The sequence below is a fragment of the Bubalus bubalis genome, chromosome 17 (assembly GCF_019923935.1).
Source record: "Bubalus bubalis isolate 160015118507 breed Murrah chromosome 17, NDDB_SH_1, whole genome shotgun sequence".
Lineage (NCBI taxonomy): Eukaryota > Metazoa > Chordata > Mammalia > Artiodactyla > Bovidae > Bubalus > Bubalus bubalis.
Genome location: NC_059173.1, coordinates 19,355,129 through 19,371,067, shown reverse-complemented (window position 1 = coordinate 19,371,067; position 15,939 = coordinate 19,355,129). Strand labels below are relative to the sequence as shown.

Here is a 15,939-nt window from a genome sequence, read left to right as displayed (position 1 = left end):
AATCCCAACTCCTCATCAGGCCGGGAAGGCCCCTCCCCTCCCCTCCTCCTCGTCCGCTTGGCTCCAGCCTCCCTGGCCTCCCCCGGCCTTTCCTCAGGCTGGCTTCTGCCTCCTGGCCTGTGTACCCTTTTCTCTCCTGCTCTCATCTCACTCCTCCCTGCCCACAGCATCGAGGAGGGCTTCTTTGCATCACCCTGCTCCCATTCTCCTACAGCTCGAACTGCAATCCACTTGCTGGCACCTGGCTGTGTCTCCGCCTCCCTGAACCCATCCTCCCTGTCCCCGTGAGGACAGGGACCATGTCAGTTGGCTCACATTGCCTCCCTAGGACCCAGCTTACTGCCCAGTACACAGTGGAGGCCCAACAGGTGCTAAACAGAGACCCCTGGGTCTTGATGGACGAGGTGATTGAGCTTCCTGAGAGTTGATATGACAGGAAGGCAGGAAGAACTGCCCTTGTCTTTCCCCTGGCTTTTCCTCGTGAAGGTGATAAAAGCTCGGTCTCAACATAACAGGACCAAGTGGGTCGCTGTGCCTTCTGAGGAAGGGGGATATCATTCAGGCCAAGTGTCCACAGAGCATCTGCATGGGGGTGGACAGTATATGAGCTTGGCAGTGGACTCTGGAAAGAGGATAACTGTCCCGTGAAAGAGAGGGAGCAGAAGGGAGTGGCTGCAAAAGGGGGTGAGGAACCTTTTTTCTTTTTTAAATAGGCAAGGCTGAACATCAATGTTAAGCTCTCTGCTTCAGGGCACGCACCCTCTGTCTTGCTCACAAACCGAGTGGCTCTGGAGACAAGCGGCACGTCTATGTGAGTGTGATAACTGCGGAAGGGTCCCCATTTCAGGTCTGGGTCCCTGAACATGGGAGTGGAGGTGGGGGTGTGTCAGAATGGAAGACCCCTGGACTTTCCAGATGCCGGCGGGGAGCACCAGATACCCCTGGGGTGTGGATCAGCATCTCGAGAGGCCAGGAGATGCCAGCTGCCATCCTGGCTTTTGCCAATTCTATCTGAGGGTTGGATTTGTATTGTAATCAAATGGGCTCACACTCCGTTGGAGGCCCAGCCTTGCATCTCACGCTGTGAGAATGTTTCTTTATTCTCTATCTGTACCTGGCCAACGCACTTTAACAGCTGCACACCAGGCAGTGGATCTGCCACTCCAGATGTATTAAACCCTTTCGAGACACTCAGGTTTTGGCCGGTTTTCTGCCATGGCAAACACGTCTTTCATCAACACTGTCCTCCTGTCTTTGGGCCCCTGGAGGAGTCTTGGGTAAGCTAGCAGGGGGCTGCGGAGCTAAGGGTGCCAGGATGTGAGGGTCTGAGAGTCTCTTCCCCTTGAGGAAGGCCTGGTTGAAGCCTCCCTAGAGTACAGATCAAGCTGGTCCCCTTTCTCTGTGGCTACTTGTTTTCAGTTTCTCCCCAGGTGTGAAAATACTCAAGTGGAAATAGTCTTATTAGCTGCAGTTTTGATACCTGAGTCCCCAGACCTCTTTGATGAGCACAGATGACGGACAGTACAAAAATTCACAACAGAAGCCAAGGCAACGCTGGGGCCTCTGCTGTGTCCAGCTCTGTGTTAAGTGCTACCCATATTCCCTCCTTTTGTCCATGTTCTGGCCCCAAGACAGTCCTGTGATCTCACTGTGGCAGCAAGAGACACTGAGGCTCGTGTGTGTGTCAAGTGGAGGATCTGGGATTCGAACCAGGGACATTTGCTCCCATCAGCAAGGCCACCTACATCTGCACTGTCTGATTGAGAAGAGATTCTGGCAAACAGTGATAACCTGGAAAGGGGACCAAGTAGCAGGGAGCGTGGTCAGATGCAAAATTCCAAAGGATGGTTCGTCTAGCATTCAGGAGTCTGAAGACCTATCTTCCCAGCTCTAAGGGAAGTTGACTTTGGGTTACTGAGACTGGGCAGTGCTTATGTGGACCTGAATAAACAAAGTGATGAAGCTAAGGCTGGGATAAAGGACTGACCCCAAGGGGTCCTATGTGTCTCCTCTACCGCAGGCCCAGTGACCAGACCGGCTACAGGATGCTCATGGATCCTGCTCAATGAATACCAGAGAGTTCCAACCATCTAGAGAGCAAAGGAGAAAACAAAAACAAGAAGACACCTTTCAACGTACCCCCAACACCCCAGCAGGCTCCTGGCCGAGCTGGCTGCCCCTCTGAGACCTCGATCGAGGTACCTGAGAGATTGTGGATGTCTCTGCAGCCAGGCCCGCATCTCCAGACGGCTGCCGTTCGACTTGCTCTGAACTGTTCATCGAGTTTTCCATTGAAGACTGTGAATTCTGCTCGTCGGAAGCATCTGAGGGAAAAGCAAGATGACAGAAGCTGTTTTCAGACACGGGCGATACAGAGCCAGATGAACCACTTACTAAAAATACCTGGAACTGGGTAAGTTGGGAGGCCAGGCGGTCTGTCAGGACTGCAAGCAGCTGGGGGGCTTGGGAAGCCTCTTATTTTTTAAGGATGTCATTTTAAGCAGCCAGGCCACACTCTGGCACTGGGGACTCTGACCCTTTCCCTTGCACACCTATTACCTGCCAAGTGCCAGGAGAAGCCATGTAAAGGATGCTACAGGCTTTATGCTGTGTTCATCTGGTGCCCTCTAGTGGACACAGCATGCTTCAACCATCATGGCTGCAGGCCCCTCCCTCCTTCCACTAGGGAGTGTGGGGGAATTCACAGAGGGAACTTCTACTTTGTAAACATTTCTCTTGGTAATATGGATATTTTTCTGATTGCCATTGCAAGAACCAAAAAATACAGGGGGGGAGAATGAAATCAGCAACTACCTCATGTCACCCAAGGCTGCCACGCCACTAGCATTTTAGGAGATCTAGCCCTATTTTTCCAGATGTTTCTCCCTACATGCACTTCTAGTTCTGCATTCTACCCAAATAGGGATCTCACAATATTTGGGAAGAATTCTGCACGTCTTTAAAAAGTCTATAAATATGAGCGCCTACAAGATGGCTGCACAGCATTCTATCAGGCCGTCATTTACATTTAATGAGTCCTTGTTCTGCTGGTCATCTGGGCTCTGTCTCATGCACCGGTCTCCCTGCTCCCCCTACCACGTTCCGTTAGCAGAAGGAAGGTGCAGGTCTTAGCAGGCTGTGGGAGGTGGTGCGGCTTTGGAAAGAGGGAGCAGTCATTGCACCTGAAGCTTATCTTAGGCACAGAGCGCACGGAAGGAGCAGCCGCATCCCACCCAGGGCTCTGCTCTGCTTGCATTCAAGATACCAACAACATATGTCACCCTGATGTGTTAAAAAAAAAAAAGAAAAGAAACACACTAAAATATTCAAGAATGTTTTACGTTCTGGGGTTTCTGAGATAGAAGCACAACAGAGGGAAAAAATTTCCCAGGTCTAAGTTTTCTCTTTCTCTCTCTTTTTTTTGGCTATGCTGTGCAGCCTGTGGGATCTTAGCTCCCCGACCAGGGATCGAACCTGCACCCCTTGCATTGGAAACGCAGAGTCTTAGCCACTGAACCACCAGGAAAGTCCCCAGGCTTAATTTTTAAAGCAAGCAAGCAATTAAGAGGAAGGGGCGGGGAGAAGCAGCCAATATTCCAGAGCTTGAGGCTGGCAGGGCACAGAAGGATGGGGAGCAGGGCGGCAGAAAGGAGCTGCAGCCCTCCTTCCACAGAGGCTGAGCCCTAGTTTATCCCTCCCAGCAAAGGTGCCGTTAACACAGACTCTGCTCCCCCAAACCAGCTGCTCCCCTGAAACCACCAGTGCTCAGGGCAGTACCAGGAGACCCAACACCCTGCCACGGTCTGAGCTGGGTTCTCCTAACGCCATCAGGAGGATCAGGGAGTCCACCACACCAGGACCCCTGGGCTCTTCCTACCAGCTGGTGTCTGGGTGGGGGGGGAGACACAGGGTCTAGACAAAGACTGGGTTTTTTAAATTATTTAACATTTATATATTTTATTTGGCTGCGCCAAGTCAGGGTTGCAGTGCACAGGATCTTTAGTTGTGGCATGAGGGGTCTAGTTCCCTGACCAGGGATCGAACCCCGGGGCACCCAGCATTGGGAACATGGAGTCTTAGCCACCAGACCAGCAGGGAAGTCCCAGACCTGGTTCCTAATGCTGCCTCTGCCGCTTGTTCCTATGAAGACGGGCTCCCTGTGTCAGACCCCCCCACCCTCCATAAAGTTGAGGTTGATAACAGCTGTCCTGTTGAGTTGCTATGAAGATTAAATGGAAAGATGGAAAAAGGACCCAAGCGGCAAAATAATCCCACATGGGAGTAAATGAGGGATCATCGAGGGCAGGGAACCAAACTCCCCATAAACCTGACATTTCTTTGGTATCTCTAGTTTTACCTTTAAAGACCATGTTAACAGCAGTTCCTCAAAAACACACAATGTCTATATGACCCAGCAATTCTACTGCTAGGTGTAGCCCCACAGGAACTGAAAACAAGTCTTCGAACTGATGTTTGCAAACAAATATTCACAGGAGCATCACTCACGATGGCCCAAATGTCCATTAACAGATACACAGATAAACACAACATGGTCCACCCACACAACGGAGTATTATTCAGCCACGAAAAGGAACGAAGCACTGACCCAGGCTACTGTGTGGATGAACCTTGAAACCATGATGCTGAGTGACAGATGTCAGTCAAGAAAAGACACAGGTTACATGACTCCATTTCTATGAAAGGACCAGGAAAGACAAATCCACAGAGACAGAAAACACAGACTGGTGGAGGCCAGGGATGGAGGAATGGGAAGTGGCAGCTGAAGGGTACAGGCCTTCCTGTCAGAGTGACGAGAACAGTTTGGAATAGACAGAGGCGGTGACTGCGCAACATTATGAACGTGCTAAACGGCGCTGAGACGCTCACTTTAAAACGGTGCCTTGCATGCGATGGGAATTTCACCTCCATTTAAATAAAAGAAAAGTAAATCCACGTTAACCTTATATTCTAGTTCATATTATAAGTTTGCTTTAACAAACCTTTGCAGTTGTTATTGTCCTCCTCCTCTCTTGAATACAGACCTCTTTTAAAAAAAAAAAAAAAAAGCACTTATTTTTTTGCCTGGTGTAGGTCTTAGCTGTGGCATGGCATCTAGTTCCCTGAGCAGGGATTAAACCCCAGCCCCCTGCACTGGGAGCACAGAGTTTTAGCCACTGGACCAGGAGGGAAGTCCCGACAGAGCCCTTTCTGCCCTACATGGTGGGCTTTGCAGAGAGGAGAGGGAGGTGGGGCCAGGATGCAGGCTTAGAAATCATGAAGGTGGTGAGTCACCCACAGAGTGGGTCCACAGAGTCATGCTGACCCCTTGCCTGGCCCAAGAGCACAGCGGGAACTGGCCTTGGAGCTGGCCAAGCGTTCCAGGCAGGCCCCACTGCTGCAGCCTGGTTCTCTCAGCCCAAGGCACTGGAACTCACCCAGGGGAAATTATTTTCCAAGGGCCTAAATTTAGTCCAGGGACTTTGGACATTATGTCATTCCCTGAACTCACTTAGCAGTAAACAAGTTCAAAGCAAGGTCAACAGCTGGCGACCAACCTGCCCTGTCCTGCAGGAAGCGGACCCCCACCTGGGGAAGGCCCCTGACCGTGTGTAGGTGGGCCTGGCTCCCAGGGGTGTGTCCCCTGGGCAAAGCTGGGCAACTGTGCCGGCCCAGAGGCCTGGCCTGACGGGGAAGGGACGCCAGTGTGGTTCCCGTGGACCTGTGGCAGCGGGTAGGAGTGACAGAGTCCAAACACAGCAGCCATGAAAGCACGGACCCGGACAGAATTCCTGCAGCCGAGCTTTAACCGACCCTTCAGGGCAAAGGAGAGGCAGACCCCAAACACGGGAAAACCGAGGGCAGGCCCAGAATGGCGGGATATGCCACACTGGCCCCGCCCCTCATCGCTCCGCCCTCCCTCTGCCCCGCCCCACCCACAAGCTCCACCTCCTTTCCCAGTGACCTGACGCGACAGGCAACTTTTATTTGTCTCGAGGAAACAGGAAGGTGCACCCGAGGTCATGCTGCCAGCCTGAGGCCACACGGCCAGCATGGGTCGGCCCAGATGTGACCAGCCCATCCTGCGTTCATAGCCCCGTCCCAGCACCTCTCCCCGGGCCCGGGCAGGGGCCCCGTGGGGAGGAGAGGGGATGCCCATGTGCTGTACACAGGAGAAGGCTGCACCAAAGCCGCTGGGACAGGATTCTCAACGGGTGGTGGTGTTTTTCCCCGTTTCCCCCAGGGAACATCTGCCCCACCAGGCAACATTTTTGGTGTCACTAAAATGGGGGTGGATGCTACTGGCATTTAGCGACAGGGATGTTTCTCAGTGCTCCACCATACACAGGACACCCCCACAGCAAAGAATCACGAGGCCCCACAAACCTACAGAGCCCAGGCGGAAAGGCCCTGCTCTGGGGGAAGCCATTCTGCCCATGGCAAGGGTGGAAAAGGGGGAGACCACTACAGACACTGTAGATGTCCACTGCCCTTTGTCCCCATAGCCCCCCTCCAGGGCCGCATCCTCCAGACTCATTCACATCTGAGCAAAGATGCCAAGGGACGTAAGTACAAGACGCCTTTCAGCACCATCGGTACAGGGGAAAAAACAACTCAATTGACCCACCAACACGGGGACTATTTAAATACATCATGGTACAGTCACAGCTCTGAATGATAAGCTGGTAAAGAGAATAAGAAAGACCCGTATGTCTTAACGTGGAACTATCTCCATGGTGACTGCTAAGTGAGAGTGTTCTAAAACGGGAGGTAATCTCACATAGATGCTTCTAGGTACAGACTACCTCTAGAAGGCACCACAACAGATCCAGCTGTGGTGGTCTGTTAGGGCACCTTAATCTGCATCCTAATTCAGATCCTCCTGGCACATGGGCACATTGCCCTGACCTCCCCAGGTACTGCCCTACAGTCCCTTCTGCCTGGATTTTGCTTGGTTCCCTCCTATCTCTGCTCATCCTTTAAGCCCAAGTCAGACAGCACCTCCTCCAGGAAGGCTTCCCAGAGGCCCCCAGGCTCCATTTCCCTATTGCATCTGAGCACAAAGTCAAGACCCCTTATGTTCCAGGCAGTGCCAGAATGAGTCAGGAGGGCTGTTTAATTCAGACTCAGATAACCTTTGCACAGAAAATCTAAAGGAACATTTTCTTCTTCCTCAAAGACGTGTGCATTTCCTCCCAGGCTCTCTACTCTTAATAGAAAAAAAAGGTTCAAGAAACATATTAACTTTTTTTTTTAAATCAATAACAAGAAAAACAGCAGTGATCACAGGGTAAAACACAATTGCCTTTGGCCTCGGTTGTGGGAAGACGATAGGGAGTGGTGGGGAGTGTGGTAACTGGAGTATGTAGGTCCTCTGGGCCCTCCCTGGAGAGGCAGCCACATCTCTGCTCTAGCTGGTTGCAGCTCTATGGGAATGCAGGCTTCTCTTTTCAAGAGAAGCTGGAGATGGATCTTATTTTAAGTGAGATTGCTCAATTTTTAAATTTTGCCATCAAGTTCCAATTAAAAATAAAAACAGCACTGGGCTTTGGGGCCACACCCGCACACCACATGCTGGATCTAGTCTGTCTGCGACCTCTGTGGACTGTAATTCTCAGCTTCAATGCCTGTTTTGCCCACGAGCTCTTGGGAGTCTGGAGTGGGACTGGGCCCTGCCTGTCACCCGGGATGAGTAGGGAGCCTCTCACGGGGCTAACAAGTGAAGTGTGTGGAAGAGACTAGAACCAGATGTGAAGGAGCTCTCCGGCACAGGACGGCCTTCTCCCCAGGAAATGCACGCCCTCCCCAAGCACCGAGATGCCAACAGCCTTGCCCCACCGGGTAAGAGCACATCACCCCGAGCCTCTTCCTGGAAACCCAGACTGTGCTCAGGCATCTGTTGGCACCCCAGACCCACTGGCCCTGCCCCTCCACCTCTCTCCCATCACAGATGACGGCAAGGCCATTTCTCCAGGCACCAGGAGTCACTCTCAAGCCCCCTCTCTCACGGCCCATGCACCATACATCAACACGCTCTGAAACACACCAGTATTAGACAATCGGGAACTATTGTTCATTTTCTGAGGTGCAATAATAGTCACTGTGATTATGTAAGGGAATGTCCTTATTTTTAAAAGAGGCACGGTAAAGTGTTTAGAGATAAGACATCATAAAGTCTACAATTTAACGTCAAATGGCCCCAGAAAAAAATACTTTTAGGCAAAGCAAAAACGAAACAAAAAAAACCCTCAAACAACAACAGCCTCCAACAAAAAAACAAAAGAGCCCAAACATTAAATATCAACAATTGACGAATTCGACTGGTGGATATACAGTAAAGTATTACACTATTCTTTCATTTTTTCTGTATATTGGAAATTTTTCATTTAAAGAGAACCTAGGGACTTCCCTGGTGGTCCAGTGGTTAAGACTCCATGTTTCTGATGCAGGGGGCATGGGTTTGATCCCTGGTCGGGGAACTAAGATCCCACAAGCCATGCAGCATGGCCCCAAAAATAAAGAAATAAACAGAGAACCCAGAAATCTCAAAATAAACAAACCTATACATATGTATAGGGCTTCCCTGGTGGCTCAGTGGTAAAGAATTTGCCTGCCAATGCAAGTTCAATCTCTGGGTTGGGAAGATCCCTTGAAGAAGGAAATGGCAACCCACTCCAGTATTCTTAACTGGGAAATCCCATGGACAGAGGAGCCTAGCGGGCTACAGCCCACGGGGTCAAAAAGAGTTGGACAAGACAGCTTCTAAACAACAAGAATATGAGCTCTAGGCATTACCTTTTTCTACCGTTACCTTCTGGGGGCCAGCACTTGGCAGGACCTCCTTAAAGTCCCTTCCAGCTGCCTGGCTGAAAGCTGGCTATAGAGAGGTCTCTCTTGAGCCCCACCCTCGAGGGCACGTACCTTCGGCCCCGGGGAGCTCCTTCCCATCGGCCTGGGCCTCGTCCACCTTGGTGTCAGTGCCATCGCCAGGCACGGCTGAGTTGGGCTCGGGAGCAGGGCTGGAGTTGCTGCTGTTCTCCTGTTTGATGGGGGAGGCATCTGCGATGGAGCTCTGGTTGCTGTTATCATCTGCATGGCAAGGGAACAGAATCACAGCGTGAAATGCTGCAGCTGCTGAGAAAAGAGGGGTGGGGGGTCATGAGAGTCTCTATTTGGGTGAAGAAACCAGGTATCCTGTGGGCCTGGCTCTGAAGCAATGCAGAGGCTGGAGCATGGTCCCAGGAGGCAGCATCGCCAAACTGCTTCATGGGATCTGATCCAGCCCTGGACCAATTGCACTTGATACAAAATTAAAGGGAGAGACAGAAAGAGCAACAAGTTCACAACAGAAAGTGAATATTTTTCACAACAGAAAGTGAATATTTTACAGGACAACGGTCCCAGGCTCACTAACAAGTCAATGCCATTAAAAAAAAAGAAGGAGGAGGAGGGTACTTCCCTGCTGGTCCAGTGGTTAAGAATCTGCCTCGCAATGTAGGGGATCGGGTTCAATCCCTGGTTGGAGAAGACCCCACATGTCTTGGAGCAACTAAGCCCCCCTGCTGTATTGAAAGATCCTGAATGCTGCAATGGACACAGCCAAATCAATCAATCAATATTTTTTAAAAAAGAGAAATGGGAAAGATCGTTGTCATATTACAGATTAAAGAAATTTAAGAGACCTAACAACTAAACATGACGTGTGGGATTTATCTGGGTCCTGTTTTGAATGCACTAGCTCTGAGAGACATTTGGGGACAACTGGGGAATTGAATACAGTCTGGAGTTTCAAAGTAAGGAATTAATTTTGTTAGGAGTGATAATGGTACAGTGGGTAGATAGAAATGTCATTTATCACTGACACATGCTGAAGTGTTTAGGTACAGACTTGAGTATCATGGCGTGGGGGAAATGTACTTTAAAATATAGCACAGGTTGCATCCAACTGTCACAATTCCCTGACTTTCATACTCAAGAGCTGTGCAATTTTGAATTTGTAAATTGTATTTCAATTAAAAAAAAAACCTAACACATTTAAAAAATAGGTGAGGCAAATGTGGTATCATATTATGAAAATCTAGGTGGGTGGGCATGTGGATTTCATCAAACAATTCTCTCTACTGTTCTCTATTATGACATTTTTTTCATACTAAAAAGGAAAAGGGGAAGAAAGTTCATTGGGCAAAAAGGGCACTAGAGGTGGAGCTGGGGGTCCTGGGGGTACATACCTGCTTGCCCTGGACCCTCTCTTGGGCACAAAGAGTCATTTTCTTTTCTTTCTTTCTGTATTTTGCTGCACCACATGGCTTGTGGGATCTTAGTTCCCTGACCAGGGATTGAACCTGGGCCCTCGGCAGTGAAAGCTCAGAGTCCTAGTCACTGGTCTGCTAGGGAATTCCCTACAATCTGTCTTTTCATACTGAGTTGTTATTCCCCGAGGGGGAGCACCGTTCCTGGAGGTACTGCAATGCCAGGTTGATGTGTGGAGCGGACAGCGCAAGCTGCTAGCCCAGTGCCTTCCTCCAAAGATCCATGTACTACACTGTCCTCGGAGAGAGATATTAAACTGATAAGAACAGATACCACACTTCGTTTTAGCCAACAGGCCGAGAAGCAATCAGAGAGTCATTTTAACCTACAGATACCCACATGATCATTTCAAAAATATTACTACAGCTTTACCCTGCTCTTCTGGGCCATGCTGTGCACCTGGGACCAAAGCCATTTTTGTAAAAATGAGAGAGAGAGAAAGAGACACAGAGAGAGAGATAGAGGGAGAAGAGAGAGGAGAAGCAACCACATCAACATGTCCAGGGCACTGACTACATGCTGGGAACCAGGCCAGGGCATCTACAGTCACCTTGTTTAATCTCAGAAACCTCCCAGGTGGGGAAACTGAGTCTCAGCAGCAGAGCCCTCGCTCATGCTGGTTTGCCCAGCCCCCAATGCCAAGCCTTTCCTCTGCTTCCACCTGGCGAGGCAGCACCAGGCAGCCCCGCAGCCCTGACTTGGTAAATTGCACCTTATTTTAAGTGTACTCTGGGGCGCTCATTACACAAAAGCACCCTCTTGTGAATTCTGGGACTTTAAAAAAAAAATAACAAAGATGTAAACTCCCTCTGGTTTATCTTTCGAGAAAAATCTAAAGTTCCTCTCTATGCCAAGATATACATACGGGAGTGTGTGTGAGAACCACAGAACACAAAGCCACAACCTGTGGGTGCTTGCACGGGGTCATGCTGATTAAGGACAGTAAGCACTAACGTTTAACAATCAGCTGCCCTGAACCTAGCCTGGTAACCTGGTAACGGCATGACCCTGATGCTTGGGCTGACCCCAGGTGGATCCTGGAGACTTATAAAGAGCTGGATGCAGAAGCTCTGTCCCCTCACTTCATCCCAGGTCCATCCATCTGCCTGGAGCATTCCAGATAATTGTAACCAGGCCCACAACTTTCCCTGAGCTTTCAGGCTTCCACGACCCGTGGTCAGACTTGGGTCTTTCTTGGCTGCACAGGTACTAAAATAAAATGGCAAGTGAGCATGGTTCCTGAGTCAGGGACCTGGGTTGCTCGGCACTCTGGATTTTCCTTGGGAGTTAAGTCTGGGCTAGTGGACACAAACTTGAATTCTCCAAAGGACCTCAGATGCCAGCACTGACACGGATGAACTTCCTAACTCCAGGCAAGTTACTTCACCTTCTTCAGCCTCGGTTTCTGTACAAAAGGGGCTCACTACCAGGACTGAATGAGGTGATGCCTCAAATGGGCTTAGCAAGATGCTTGCTTGGCACACTGTGATGGCTTCTTAAATGTTAGCTACTGACACACCCAGGCCTTTAAGGGACTGTCTTATTTAATACTCATAACGACCTTGTGAAGTAGGTATTACCATCCCTGTGTGACAGGTTAAAAACAGACAAACCCAAGGCTACATGTTCAATAACTAGCTCATGATCATCTACAGGCGATCCTAGCAGAGTCATATTAGAATCCAGGTGGAATCTGGCTCTCTGCTCTAAAGGTTCTCACCTGTAATTCTATGAATGAACTGAAACCAAGCCAGGCCAGGGCTCTCCTTGGTACCCAGAGGGTAGGGATGCTGACCAGCCCCAGGGAGACAGGGTATGCCCCAACTCAAATACCTATTTCTTTGTTTTTTCATATTTATTTGGCTGTGCCGGGTCTTACTTGTGTCATATGAGATCTAGTTCCCTGACCAGGGATCAAACCTGGGCCTCCTGCTTTGGGAGTGCAGAGTCTTAGCCACTGGACCACCAGGGAAGTCCCCCAAAAGCTGTTTTTGAAAATGAAATGCATCTTGATTATGACTATATGGCCAGTTGGGGTCCGGGTGTGTGTTGTGTGAGTGTGTGTGACTTTCTTGACATGTTAACTGTCAGCAAACACCCCCCTCTGATTTTTTCTGAAGCCAGTTTGGCAACCAGCAAGAATCCTTGCCCTCAGAGCTTGTGACTGTTTTCCAGACTAGTCAGTTTGTGCAAACGGGGAAGTCTGCCGGCCTCCCTTCCCCCAGTTAAGACAGCCCTGGGCCCGGAGGGTTAGGAACTAGATCCAGCCAAGGTTCCCTTTTGATTTATTTGTTGATTTATCTAATACCACTACGTTGTGCAAAAAGAAAACTCGGGTGGTCAGAAGGACAAAAGACACAGCAACTGGGATCGAGACGGAGAATGGCAAGCGCTGGGAGCTCTGAGACCAGTAGGGCAGGCACGGGACAAAACGGGAGGTGAGCCTGGTGGGCCTCGTAGGGCCGGCTCTCCCCGCAGGGACGGCTGCTTCTGCTCCAACGGGCTGTGGCCTCAAGGATCCACACGCCCAAGGACTGGCAGATCCGATTCCTCAGAGGAAGGGAGAAAAGCAGATCTCTGATAGTTTATAAATATCAGAAACTCAATTTTTTAGCCACTTCCAGTTCAAATCTCTGTGGTTAGAGGTCAGGTGGTGGTTCTCCTTGATGGAGTGGGGACAGCCGGATACCCTTTGGATTGCCGGGAACCTTCTTTTTTTTAAAAAAAAAAAAAATTCATATTTATTTGGCTGTGCTTGGTTTTTGAGGTGGCACTCAGATCTCCTTAGATCTTACAGTTGTAGCATGTGGGATCTAGTTCCCTGACTGGGGATCGAACCTGGGTCCCTTACACTGGGAGCACAAAGTCTTAGCCACTGGGCGACCAGGGAAGTCCCAACCTTCTGTCTTGATTTGGGCCGGTTACAAAAGGGTGTGTAGTTTGTGAACATTTCATGGAGCCATACACTTATGATTTGTGCCTTTCCTCAGATAAAAGGTTAAAAGAAAAAAAAAATACCAGCAGTGTCAAAGCACTTGCAGACTGGTTAAAGCATGGGTCCCCAACCCCCGGGCCATGAACCGATACCCGTCCGTGGCCACACAGCAGGGGAGGAGTAGTAGACGAATGAGCAAAACTTCATTCTGTATTTACAACCACTCCCCACTGCTTGACTTCCCCCTGGTCCGTGGAAAAACTGTCTTCCACGAAACCAGTCCCTGGTGCCAAAAATGCTGGGGACCGCTGGTCTAAAGCATGTCTCCAGCCTGGATCTGATCAATGGGACACTGGTTACAACTTTTGAAATATGACAGCAAAGGAAATTAAGCCATCAATGTAGAAGGGCAAGTCCCAGGGTCCCAGAATGATTCACGTGAAGTCAGAAATCCAGTTAGAGCTTCCCAGTAGCCCAAGCAAAATAGGAAATGGGAAACAAGAGTCATTTACATGATACGTCAGGCCCAGGAGAAAAAGAGATAGTTACTCCAAAAAACTTCCTGGGCACATGAGACTCATAGAACATCTCCTGTGAGGTTTGTGTCACTGGGTGAGAAGGAGGTCTTATTTAGTATTTCTGGCTCAGTTTTTTAAAATATTTACTTATTTAGCTGCACCAGGTCTTAGTTGTGGCATGTGGGATCGAGTTCCCTGACCGGGGATTGAACCTGGGCCCCCTACACTGGAAGTGTGGTGTCCCTGGACCTCCAGGAAGACCCACTCTGGCTCATTTTATGATTCTTGGCTTGTTGCTCTGGGAAAAGAAGCTTCTTCTCCTCCGATGAGCCTCTTCCTTGGCACTGGGGCCTCCCGGTCCTGCCCAGCCTGCCCAGCCCTCCTACCCCTGGCCTGGAATGTGAACAAACCTGCTGGCAAAACAAAAACACAGCCGAGCGCTCCGGGCAGGAGACGGGCCCGGCCGGCAGCCACGCGAAGCTCACCATGCATGTCCATCATTCCCGGGGAGGAGCTGTTCTCTGGCGTGGTCACCTCTGAGCCACACTTCTCATCTTTGCCCTTCTTCTTGTTCTTGTTTTTCTGGAGGAGAAAAGTGATGCAGAAACCGAGTCAGTGAATTGTCCGTGTCTGCACACACGAGTGAGACCCTGGGGAACGGGATGAGTATTTTATTCCGAGGACTCATCTTGGAACCCCCAAGTCTCTGGAGGGCGCCACTGGCCTGCCTTTGAACATGTCCCATGAAGGGGGTCCCCTTGCTTTGGGATCAAGGAGCCCTGTGGAGGGGAAGTTTCTGGGGGTGGGCTGGCAATGCTGGGGGTAATGCCACCTTGCTTGTAGGGGCTACCCCGCAGGCCTGCAAACACCCTGGCTGGTGGGAATTTCCCCTGGTGAAAAGGCCGTGGTCACTCAGCCCGAAGCTGGTACAGGAATGCCAGGTGAGGGATGGAAAAGCCAGCTCATGCATTTCTACTAGGCCCCAGACACTGCCTTCCTTAAAGACAGTCAGCTGACTTCTGACCCGACTCTGGAGACCAGGTGAGGAGGGAAAGCCCAGGGAGGAAGCAGGGGTGAAGGGGATGCTCTTTACATGTGGTTCCATTTTTTTTTTTAACTTATTTATTTGGCTGCACCAGGTCTTAGTTATAACATGCGGGATCTTAAGTTGGAGCATGTGGGATCTAGTTCCCTGACCAGGGATTGAACTTGGGTCCCCTGCATTGGGAGCATGGAGTCTTAGCCACTGGACCACCAGGGAGGTTCCATGTGGGATTGTGTTGGAAACAACCTAACTGCATCCATTGGAAAAAGTCTTGTTAAACAAAGTATAGTACATTCATTCACTGCAACGGTATGCACCAATTATAGACGCCAGGGAAGCTCTTCCGTACAAATGCAGAAAGATCCACAGAAATATCCACATATTAAAATATTTTGGTATCCCCAAGATGTATAAAAGACGCAGAACATGTGAACAGGATGCTGCCATTGGTGGTAAAGGAGAGCATAAAGGAACGCGCGCACGTGTGTGTGTGTGTGCGTGTGTGTGTGCATGCACACGCTCCCTGGAAGGATACATGAACACTGGTTGTCTCCAAGGGAGAGAGCTGGGGGGGGGGGGGGGGGGGGGGGGGTCGGAGGTACTCATGGGGATGGGATGAAGATTTACAAAAAGATAATACTGGGGACTTCCCTGGTGGTCCAGTGGCTGGGATTCTGAGCTCCCAAGTCGGCAGGCCAGGGTTCGATCCCTGGTCAAGGAACTAGGTCCCACATGCTGCAACTAAGAGCCAGTACAGCCAAATAAATAAAAAATATATTTTTTAAAAAAGATAAGGCTATTAAAAAAATAAAGTAACATTTAAAGAATATGCAAATATACAGAGACAGATAGTTGACTCCAGGATCTTCGGGACAGTATGCGTTTTCCTTATTCTTTACGGGTTAATGAAAACATTCTGGAATTACGGGGATGATGGCTGCAGCGCTGTGAACATACCAACACTGGCTGGCACAATTTAAAAGCGTGAATTTTATGCAGGTGAATTGTCATAGTTTTTTTTTTAAAAAGGGTTTATAAGTAACATTTGAATCTTGTAACATGTTTTACCTATTTAAGAGAATAAAAATTTCAAGAAAATTCTGAAGAAAAAAAATGATGTAACCATGCCATTA

At 49.7% G+C, this 15,939-nt stretch overlaps 1 protein-coding gene and 1 pseudogene across 3 annotated transcripts in view; both read right to left on the bottom strand.

Moving 5' to 3' along the window:
• BCL7A (BAF chromatin remodeling complex subunit BCL7A) overlaps nt 1–15,939 on the bottom strand; it is a 30,747-nt gene that overhangs the window by 3,841 nt on the left and 10,967 nt on the right. The window contains exons 4-6 of one of the 3 annotated variants that reach the window (XM_025267687.3): nt 14,247–14,343; nt 8,920–9,087; nt 2,140–2,324 (exon numbers count right to left, since the gene is read on the bottom strand). In XM_025267687.3, coding sequence (XP_025123472.2) covers nt 2,140–2,324; nt 8,920–9,087; nt 14,247–14,343 — 450 coding nt within the window. Of the gene's footprint in view, nt 1–2,139; nt 2,325–8,919; nt 9,088–11,446; nt 12,859–14,246; nt 14,344–15,939 lie in introns of those variants that run through there. The other 2 variants (XM_006047168.4, XM_044930226.1) reach the window with 2 other exon arrangements.
• Nucleotides 10,436–10,616, bottom strand: LOC112580022 (annotated as a pseudogene).